Below are 11,273 nucleotides of genomic sequence, written 5' to 3' on the forward strand. Positions count from 1 at the left end.
AAGGCTTGGATAGAGTGGATGTCGAGATGATGTTTCCACTAGTGGAAGAGTCTAGGACTAGAGGTCATAGCCTCAGAATTAAAGGACGTTCCTTTAGGAAGGAGATGCGGAGGAATTTATTTAGTGAGAGGGTGGTGAATCTGTGGAATTCTTTGCCACAGAAGGCTGGGGAGGCAAAGTCAGTGGATATATCTAACGCAGAGATAGATTCTTGATTAGTGCGGGTGTCAGAGGTTATAGGGAGAAGGCAGGAGAATGGGGTTAGGAGGGAGAGATAGATCAGCCATAATTGAATGGTGAAGGGGCCGAATGGCCTAATTCTACTCCAATCTCTTATGATCCATCACAATTACGTGGGTTCCATCCCATCTTCCACTTACTACTTAAAATGGACTCTGATCAATCCCAATACTTGTGAGAGTAGTTCCCATGGCGAAATGTTACTTGAAGACCTTCCACTAAGGCAGGAAAGTGCACCTTAAGGTTTGTTCAGGTAGTGACATTTCTTAGTGTAACTCTGCATAACTGCAAAATAGTTATCTGTATATAGTGTTGTGATTTTCACATAAGAAACCTGATTCCTTCTTGGCCTATGTGAAACTAGCTCAGGCCTCCCTGCATTGTCAGTGAAACTTTAATTTTCAACCATAGGAATTTTCTGTCCACTGTAGTACTTCCATTTCTCATAATACATTTGATTGATAATCAAAGCAATCCTGAATTCTTGTCGAGAATGGTTTGTTGAGCCAACTTCAGCTCCTTCATTATTTTCTGTTAAAAATAAACCACATAATATATTTGTTAGTTTCATGTTATGAAAACACATACCATCAGTTTCTGTCATTACAATACCTGCCTCATATAAATGATTTACCCTAGTTAAATTTCTTCCTGAAACTCAATCTTTAACTTATAAAACTCTGATCTTGGATGTGTATTTATTTGTGTGATGTTCGTCTGCATTTCACATCTCCTCGAAAACACGACGCACTAACGGTGAAATGTTTACATATTCCGATAGAGATTTACGCCATGATGTCAAAAGTCGCCTTATCTGAAAACTCCATGCATTATTTCAAATTATTTATGAAAATGTTCAGAAATTCCAAATAAATTCTCGCGGCTCCTCGGTCGCCTCCCACACTCCAAAGATGTAAAGGTTTGTAGGTTAATTGGCTTGGTATAAATTTAAATTGTCCATAGTAGGATAGTGTTAGTGTGCATGGATCGCTAGTCAGTGCGGACTCGGTGGGCCGAAGGGCCTGTTTCTGCGCTGTATCTCTAAACTAAATTAAACCTCTAATCCCATCACGGACATTGGACTTTGTCTTGAAACTGATGCGCTACAATGCTGAGAACATTATTCTGCACTCTGTATCTTTGCCTTTGCGCTACCTATTGTACTTGTGGTTAGCTTGATTGTATTTATGTATAGTATTATCTGATTTGATTGGATAGCATGCAAAACAAAGCTTTTCACTACCCCGAGATAAGTGACAATAATAAACCTATACCTAAGCTTGGGTTTAATAAGCAGGGTCAATGCCTGTCTGACTAAATCTTGCCACCACCAGAGGGCAGTAGAATAAGCTTCCACCTGTGGCGCAGTGGTAGAGACAGCGCTAGAGACCCGGGTTCGATCCCAATGACGGGCAGTGTCTGTACGGAGTTTGTACGTTCTCCCCGTGAACCAAAATGTCACCCATACTTAGGCGATCTTAGGTTAAATGAGACAAGCTTATGCTGGGTCAAGTACTGGCAAATGGGACTCGCTTAGATTGTTTTTAATGTACACATAGTAAATAATAAGCCCAGGCTCCTTAAAGCTTAATTTATGTCAGTATTTATGACTATTTTGTCAGCCTCTCTGCTTAAACTGTCAACGTCTGGTGCACCAAAGATTGACACAAAATGCTGGAGTAACTCAGTGGGACAGGCAGCATCTCTGGATGGAAGGAATGGGTGACATTTCGGGTTGAGACCCTTCTTCGGACTGAACGTTAGGGGAAAGTGAGTTACAGAGATAAGGAAGTGTAAGAGATCAAAAGAGATGAGGATCAAGGAAAATGTGGAATAGACCATTGTTAGCTAGGGGGGTGACAACAAAGCAAACAGATAGAATGTACCAAATCACCAAAGTGCACCAAATCAATCTGAAGCTTGACTAGTTGAGTTACTCCAGCACTTCATGTTTTACACAGTTTGTAGGAAGAACTAAATATCAGGCAAGCTTTTTTTTAGTTTATAGATACAGCGGGGAAACAGGCCCTTCGGCCCACCGAGTCCGCACCAACCAGCGATCGCCGCACATTAACACAGGCCCACACATACTAGGGCCAATTTGCACTTATACCAAGTATACAAACCCAAGCCAATTAACCTGCAAACCTGTACGTCTTTGGAATGTGGGAGGAGACTAAAGATCTCGGAAAAAATCAATGCAGGAGAACGTATAAACTCCGTACAGACAGCACCCGTAGTCGGATCGAATCTCTGGTGCTGCAAGCGCTGTAAGATAGCAACTCTACTGCTGCACAACCTTTCCGCCCTAATAGGTATGTATCGAACCTTCGAATCCTCCCACACTCCAAAGACGTATAGGTATGTAGACATATGTGTAGGCTTGGCATATGTGTAAATTGTGCCTAGTGTATGTAGGGTAGTGATAAAGTGCGGGGATCGCTGGATGGCGCGGAGTCGGTGGGCCGAAGGGCCTGTTTCCATGCTGTATCTCTAAACTAAACTATTCGACATGTTTCCATCGTGTCTTCTATAATCAGACGTTGGGGTGAGGGTGGTCTTTAACCATGTTCCAACGTACATTGGCTGGTGCAAGTTTGGATGAAGGGTCTGTCCCACATGGGTGTCGTGACGCACGTGATGCGCGCATGTTGCGTGGTGACATAGGCAGTGACGCGCGGTCGCGGGTGGCGCCCCAGGATTTTGGGATGTACAAAATCTTCGCGCCATCGTGACGCGCAAATGACTTCCAAGTGGGACAGGCCCTTAAGTTAACATTTTGATAAATAGTGCAACTGGGTATTTTTAAAAATCTTTGTTAACTTACATGTCTTAATCTTCCTATAAATTGATCTTCTGATTCACTAAGGTGTTTATTAGGAACAGAAATATTCCAGCGCTGGAGTTCCATTAATATCTCCACCTTGCTGTACAGTACAGCTGGATCCAAATTATTTGTATTTATAAGTTCAACCAAGTGCTGTTTCAAATGGATACTGAAATAAAGATGAGGGAGTCCTGTCAAGTAAAAGTCTTTGTATACAATTGCTAATAAATCTTCATACAAGCATTTGTTAAATTTGAACAGCAGTAATTTTAAATACCAGGGTATTTGAAGGCTGGGACAATGATAACAGTGGCAATATAGACACCTCAGTGCTTTTATTAAAAAACAAAGTCGCCATTTAAACAAGAGAGAAGGAATTAAGGTGGAAACAGTTGTAATAATTGTAATAGAAATTGTTGTAAAAACTGGTTTTCAATAGCATTCAATAGATTAGTATAGCTGAATGGATTTTCTGACTGGGGGGTGGGATGGGCTGGGCTGGGTGGTGAACTGGGCTGGGCTGGGCCCTGTTTCCGTGCTGTCGTGCTGTATCTCTAAAGTATAGTACAGTAATAACCTTAAAATTGACTTTCTGCTGAATGACACTCTCACCCTTCCTCCTATGTCTTGAGTTACTACCTCATGATTAATATTTTCCCATTCTCCACTCCAGGAACCCAAGCCGCTGGCTTGTACACTTTTGTGTGTTCTACACCGGACTCCTTTAGGCATGGTGGGCTACAGAATTTTGCTGCTGTGTGTCGAGAATAAAATTGGTTTTCTGACAGTGCCCATTCAACAGAAATTTCTAGGTTTCGTACAATTGCCACGCCAACATGTTTAACAAACTCATGTTCTGAGAAGCACCACTTCACGTACTTGCAGATGCCTGAGTAGCCTTTAACTGAAGATTGTCCACACTGCTCATCCTTTAGATATTGCAAGGATTCTCTCTGCTCCATGACTTTACATTTATCTGTAAAAACAAGTGTTTACCACAAAGAGGTTTTGTAATACACTCACAAAGATATTTAAAGAAAATATCTTTTACCAGGGTAGCGCAATCAAGAACTTGAGGACACAGGTTTAAGGTGAGAGGGGAAAGGTTTAATATAAACTTGAGGGACAACTTTTCCACTCAGAAGGTGGTGGGTATGTGGAAGGAGCTGCCAGAGAAGGTAGTTGAAGCAGGTATAATAACAACCTGTAAAAGACACTCTGACAGGTACATGGATAGGAATGGTTTAAAGGCATATGGACCAAATGCAGGCAAATGGGACTAGCTTAGATGGGGCATCTTGGTCGGCATGGACGAGTTGGGTTGAAGGACCTGTTCTTGTGCTTATGACTTACTGACTCTTAAAAAAAAAAAGAGTCAGTAAGTCATAAGCATAACTAATCTCACACCAAATAAGTTAATTTTACATTTTTTAATTGTAAACATCCATATGTTTACATGTAGATTCAGATGCTCTAGGTAACCTAAGAGAGTGGTAGAATCTGATGGGATTTTAGACTTGCGAGATCCAGCATGGAAACAGACAGACCCTTCGGTCCAAGTCCGTGCCGACCAGCGATCACCCTGTACACTAGTACTATCCTACATCCTAGGGACAATTTACAATTTTACAGAAGCTAATTAACCTGGGCATCTTTGGAGTGTGGGAGGAAACCAGAGTACCAGAAGAAAACCTATGTGGTCACAGGGAGAACGTATAAACTCCCTAGAGAAAGTATCCACTGTCAGGATCGAACCTGGGTCTCTGGTGCTGTACGGCAGCAACTCTACCGCTGCGCCACTGGGATTGTGGGGAGAATAGTTTACAAGTAAAATTGGTGGGATATTAGGATTGATCAACAAGATAGCAAAGCAAGAAATGGCTTGCTAAATCAGACGGAATGCATGGAAATATGTTTTGACAAAAAATGATACTTCCTCTTTCTGTGTCGTTCTTAAATTCCGGGGTTAAAAATACACTAAAGAGCTGCTTCTAGGATTGGGAGACATAACTTAAATTTAACACCGTTCACTTCTCTCAAATGCATGTTTTTTTATATTCTGCACCTGATATGTGATGAAAGAATGTATGCATATTTCAAACAATGATCTATGCTGATCTAGATGTAATTCTATAGGAGAGGAATGTCAAAGGACCATGTTAATGGTTCACATGTGTTCATGCAAACTTCGCTCCAACACATTTCATTCCTATTATTAAAAAGTAATATTTTTTACCTTCCACTTGCCCATGGTTGGTATCTGCTATGAACTCAGTCAAGGGAACAGGTCCTATCTGAAAGAAAATAAATCATATACATTAAGAAAGTAGCAAAAGAAAGGCAATTGTTTGTCATATTATTAACAGAAGAACTCCAGAGTATGATGATAACTAGAGGGGGCAGATAACTCGATATTAACTTGCTGCATCATGGCCTAGTTTGGCAACTTGAATACCCAGGAGCGAAGAAGACTGCAGAAAGTTGTGAACACTGTCCAGTCCATCATGTTTCCTTCCCCTTTGACTTCATTAATCATGTTCATAAGTGATAACAGCAGAATTAGGCCATTCGGCCCATCAAGTTTACTCCGCCATTAAATCATGGCTGTTCTATCCCTCCCTCCTAAACCCATTCTCCTGCCTTCTCCCCCTAACCCCTAACACCCGCACTAATCAAGAATCTATCTATCTCTGCCTTAAAAATATCCATTGACTTGGCCTCCACAGCCTTCCATGGCCGAGAATTCCACATATTCACCACCCTGTAAATTTAGGCCATTTTACACATTTACTTTAAATGTGTTTATATTGCATTAGGAAGAGTAGAGTCCAGTTATTAAACATGACTCACAGTTAACAGCTGCTTCATCCGTTCCACACTCCAGTCTCTGAGGTAATAGAAACAGTTCCGCGGATGGTGAGCATGCAAACCCTTTGTAACGCAGTTCTCCATAAATGCACAAGCCTGTTGTGATCAAAAGTTTCATTTAGTTTAGAGATACAGTGTGGAAACAGGCCCTTCGGCCCACCGAGTCTGCATTGGCCACTAACACTATCATATCCTAGTTATGTGTTTATATTTGATCTATATCTATGTGTATTTGTGATTACACATATAATGTGTAATATATGACACGTTTTTTTTCTTTGTTTATTATATTATTTACAGTACTATGCTTACAAATGCCGTTTGTAAGTGTGCATAGGATAGGTTAGTATCCTATCTAACAGAATAGTGTAATGAGTGGAGTCGTACACACATCAAAATACAACACATATTTATTAAAGTCCACTTACAGCATTGGTCTGCAGAACGCTACAGTACCTAACAGCTATTCAGACTGAATTACGTAAGCAAGCTCTTGGGAATATAAATCGCATATTAGGCGGAGCAACTACTAACAAGCACTACAATTGGTTAGTAGGAAATAACCAATCACGGGGAGAACATACAAACTCCGTAGACAGCACACAAGTTCAGGATCGAACCTGGGTTATGGCGCTGTAAGGCAGCAACTCTACCGCTGTGCCACCGTGAAAAGCATTCAAAATATCGTCACATCATTCTGATAATCTACGTATTTAATATTTCGAGATACAATGAGGAAACAGGCTCTACGTCCCACCAAGTCCAAGCTGACCACACTAGTTCTATGTGGTTCGACTGTTGCATTCATACTTTACACACTCGGGACAATTTACAGCAGCCAACTGACCTAAACCCACACGCCTTTGGGACGTGCTAACTCCACACAGACAGCACCCGATCTCAGGATCAAACCCAGGTCTCTGGTGCTGTGAGGCAGCAGCTCTACCAACTGTGCCACTGTGTCACCCAAAGAAAATGAGATATAGATAAACACAAGATATAGATTAAAAATACAAGGTATATTAAATACAAGATCCGGAAACAGCAGCACCTTACCGATCCTAACTTAAATGGTCTCCTGCAGCCACCGCAGAACTGATGTTGACATTCCTGGCAATTAAAATGCATACAACCTCCTCTCGACAAGTCAAATTGAGCTGTGCAATTAGGGCACTCTGAAGGAAACACAAAATGTTCAATGTAAGAGAACACAAACATATAGCAGGCTACAAAATAATAAACGTATACAATTTAGATATTACATGACATTAAATAAAGAGCTTCTGTTTAAAAATTAATGGGTCACCAATGTGATTTTGTTTTTCCTCTCTTTCTCAGAAGATTGTGGGTCTGAGGAACTTGCTTGCTCTAAAGGTGGTGGAAGCAGAAACCTTGAATGTTTTTAAGGCTGAGGTGGATGAATACTTGATCAGTAAGAGATGGGGAAGAGTGAAAGATTCTTGCAGGGAGATGATTGAGATACAAACTTGATCAGCTGTAATATAATTTCAGAGAGGGCAGGGCAGGCATGAGGAGCCAAATGTGGAAAGAATTGCAGATTCCACCGCTGCGCCACCGTGATAGTGGAAGCACAATTTTGAGCCACAAGTGTGCCCAAAATGTGTGCATTGGTATTGGTTTATTGGTAATGTCATGCCAAGGTACAATGGAAAGCTGTTGTTTGCGTGCTGTCCAATATAATTAGATCATTCTATGCATGAGTGTGATCAAGCCACACATAGGTACGACAGGTATTCAACAATGTTCCGCATGGTAGGCTGCTCTGGAAGGTTAGATCACATGGGATCCAATGAGAGATAGCTCAATGGATAGAAAATTTGCTTAATGGAAGGAAGCAGAGGGTGATGGTTGCTTCTCGGACTGGAGGCCAGTGGCTAGTGGTGTGCCTCAGGGTTCGGTGCTGGGCCCGTTACTGTTTGTCCTCTATATCAATGAAATCACATAGGGTGGTGGGTGTATGGACAAGCTGCCAGAGGAGGTTGTTGAGGCTGGGACTATCCCAACATTTAAGAAACTGTTAAGACAGGTACATGGATAGGACAGGTTTGGAGGGATATGGACCAAACGCAGGCAGATGGGACTAGTGTAGCTGGGACATGTTGGCTGGTGTGAGCAAGTTGGGCTGAAGTGCCTATTTCCACACTGTATCTCTCTATGACTCCATGAGTAACAGGTAATACATTACAGGACACTAAAAAGATTAAGTTGGCCTAGAGTCAGCAGCTGCTGTTAAGTGCAACTAGTTACCTATTCCATTCTGCTTGAGGTAGCTGTCCAGTGCCCTAGCCTGATACTCAGGGTTATTTTGTTGCTTCCACTTCATGAACTGTTCACAGCTGATTCCTTCATGCTGCGGCTCCCACTGTGGAAAGAAGGCGAGGTAGGTTTGCTTGATAGTTCCACACGTTCAGAAGTTATAGGGGCAGGATTAGGCCATTCAGCCCATCAATTCAATCATGGCTGATCCATCTTTCCCTCTCAACCCCATTCTCCTGCCTTCTCCCCTTCTCCCCATAACCCCTGAAACCCGGACTAATCATCTTTCAATTTCCGCCGTAAAATATCCATTGACTTGGCCTCCACAGCCATCTGTGGCAATGAATTCCACAGATTTACCATCCTCTGATTAAATAAATTCCTCCTCATCTCCTTTCTACAGGTACGTCCTTTTATTTGGATGCTGTGACCTCTGGTCCTAGACTCTCTCACTAGTGCAAACTTCCTCTCCCCATTCACTCCATCCAGGCCTTTCAACATTCGACGTGTGTGTTGTGGATAAATTAAATGGAAAGACCAAAGGGCATTCCATAAAGAATACTTACAGGAATCTTACACCGGAAGCATGTGCTTTTATTACAAGAAGGACAATCCACCCTCAGCCGATCAAAGTCGTGCAATAGCCCGAAGGAACACTGAAAGAAACAGTATCATATTTAGATAGTTGAAACATTCTGTGTTCTACGCAAGATTCCAGCACCTGCAGTTCCCTGTGTCTACATCTTAGCTTTATCTATCTGTTTTGTTGATTGCTGAATTAGGACATCATGGAGGCGCAGCCTTACAGCGCCAGAGACTGGATTATGGGTGCTGTTTGTGCATTCTCCCCGTGACTGCATGGGTTTTCTCCAGGTGCTCCGGTTTCCTGCCACACTCCAAAGACGTACAGGTTTGTCGATTAATTGGCTTTGGTAAATTGTCCCTAGTGTGTAGACTAATGCTCATGCGGAGGGAACGCTGGTCGGCATGGGTTTAGTGGGTTGAAGGGCCAGTTTCCATGACGTATCTCTAAACTTAATTAAGTCTGTCAATCTCAGTTTTGAATTTTTCCATTGCCCTGCTCCCCCCAGCTTCCGGTAAGACATTGTTAGAAAAAAACTGAAACTCTAACAGTGTAAGACATGAATGGTTGCTAAAATATTGGCCTCTATTTTGTTTCCCCTTAGAATTAAGATAACCGCAAGAAACTCTTACATGCGCACACCATCTGAAGTTTGCCATTTCCATTAGCGTTCGGTCCCGTAGCTTTCTTTGAAACAGTTCATGAGTTTTTCCATCCAGATAGTGGCGAATCTATTTGTTAAAGAAGCACAGATATTCTAAGTTAACAATTTAGTATTAAAAGATACATTGATGGAGACTTAATTATTAAAGTCAGAGAATTAAATGTCCAAAATTGGAGGGATTAGTTTCAAGGGCTATGGGCCAAACATGGGCAGGTGGGACTCGCGCAGCTGGGGCTTGTTGACCGATGTGGGCAAGTTAGGCCTCTATGACTCTATAACATAAATCTTTTTGTTTGGTAGAACAGCAACACTTAATTTTGGTCTCCAAATTTGAGGAAGGACATTCTGGCTATTGAGGGAGTGCTGCGTAGGTTCACAAAGTTAATTCCCGGGATGGCGGGACAGTCATATGGTGAAAGAATGGAGTGACTGGGCTTGTATACACTGGAATTTAGAAGGATGAGAGGCAGTCATATTGATTATTAAGGGATTGGACACGCTAGAGGCAAGAAACGTTCCCAATGTTGGGGTAGTCCACAACCTGGGGCCACAGTTTAAAAATAAGGGGTTGGCCATTTCGAACGGAGATGAGGGAAAACTTTTTCACCCATAGAGTTGTGAATCTGTGGAATTCTCTGCCTCAGAAGGCAGAGGAGGCCAATTTTCTGGATGCTTTCAAGAGAGACTTTGATAGAGCTCTTAAAGTTAGCGGAGTCAAGGGATATGGGGAGAAGGCAGGAACCAAATGGCCTACTCCTGCACCTATTGTATATTCACGTTTTCCTTCATCCCCCAGCTAGAAAGATTTTCTTTTTGATTTAAGAAACTGTTTTGAAGTTTTGAATACCTAGTAATAATCTGAATGATCTATTAAATAATTTACAGTATGTTTAAAGAAATGTGGGTTGCCAGGAGGTCGAAGGTTCTCGAAGGTTGTAGCCGGTGCTGACCGGTGAATTTCATTGGCTCACTGGGAAGTTTTCAGAACCAAGGATAACCGACCGCTAATGTTAAATGTCTGCCGAACTTCACAGCTGTGTATCTCTGGCGTCTTAAAGTTTGTCTCCACTCCTTTTCCCCCCTTCTCCCCCCCTCTTTTAACATATAAAATTATAAAAGGACTGGACAAGCTAGATGCAGGAAAATGTTCCCAACGTTGGGTGAGTCCAGAACCAGGGGCCACAGTCTTAGAATAAAGGGGAGGTCATTTAAGCCTGAGGTGAGAAAAAACATTTTCACCCAGAGAGTTGTGAATTTATGGAATTCCCTGCCACAGAGGCCAAATCACTGGATGGATTTAAGAGAGAGTTAGATAGAGCTCTAGGGGCTAGTGGAGTCAAGGGATATGGGGAGAAGGCAGGCACGGGTTATTGATAGGGGACGATCAGCCATGATTCACTGATCACAATGAATGGCGGTGCTGGCTCGAAGGGCTGAATGGCCTCCTCCTGCACCTATTTTCTATGTTTCTATGTTTCTTTTAAAGGAGTTACCATACACTGTGCTTTAGCTATCTTAATTACAGCGCCAACCTTCCTTTTCATCGCTTGCCCTGTCTCCCGCCTGCATAACGGGCTGGTGAAGGAAGCGATGTGTGTGTTCCACTCGCCGTCGCCGTTTCAATTGCCGCTTTTTCAGGCAACTGCCGGCAACTTCACAGTCGCCGGCAGTCGTCTGAAAAATCGTGGGACAGGCCCATTAGAGTGATAAAAAACCATTCCAACGTCTAAACACTGGCTTCAGCCCCATCCTACCCTTTTGTGCATTGATTACTGCAGTATTTTTCTTTGAAAACTAGCTCAAAAAACCATGAT

The 11,273-nt window shown here is 42.3% G+C and overlaps 1 protein-coding gene across 3 annotated transcripts in view; it reads right to left on the reverse strand.

Moving 5' to 3' along the window:
- Positions 1–213: 213 nt before the first annotated feature.
- The window catches only part of rnf31 (ring finger protein 31), a 42,356-nt gene continuing 31,296 nt past the window's right edge, over positions 214–11,273 (reverse strand). For 2 of the 3 annotated variants that reach the window (XM_033019582.1, XM_033019580.1), the window contains 9 exons: positions 9,428–9,526; positions 8,779–8,868; positions 8,204–8,318; positions 6,992–7,110; positions 5,918–6,031; positions 5,304–5,361; positions 3,947–4,043; positions 3,068–3,236; positions 214–771 (listed from right to left, as the gene is read on the reverse strand). In XM_033019582.1, coding sequence (XP_032875473.1) covers positions 706–771; positions 3,068–3,236; positions 3,947–4,043; positions 5,304–5,361; positions 5,918–6,031; positions 6,992–7,110; positions 8,204–8,318; positions 8,779–8,868; positions 9,428–9,526 — 927 coding nt within the window. In that variant the 3' untranslated portion in view covers positions 214–705. The remainder of the gene's footprint in view (positions 772–3,067; positions 3,237–3,946; positions 4,044–5,303; positions 5,362–5,917; positions 6,032–6,991; positions 7,111–8,203; positions 8,319–8,778; positions 8,869–9,427; positions 9,527–11,273) is intronic. The other variant, XM_033019581.1, reaches the window with a different exon arrangement.

Source organism: Amblyraja radiata, chromosome 4 (genome assembly GCF_010909765.2).
Source record: "Amblyraja radiata isolate CabotCenter1 chromosome 4, sAmbRad1.1.pri, whole genome shotgun sequence".
Lineage (NCBI taxonomy): Eukaryota > Metazoa > Chordata > Chondrichthyes > Rajiformes > Rajidae > Amblyraja > Amblyraja radiata.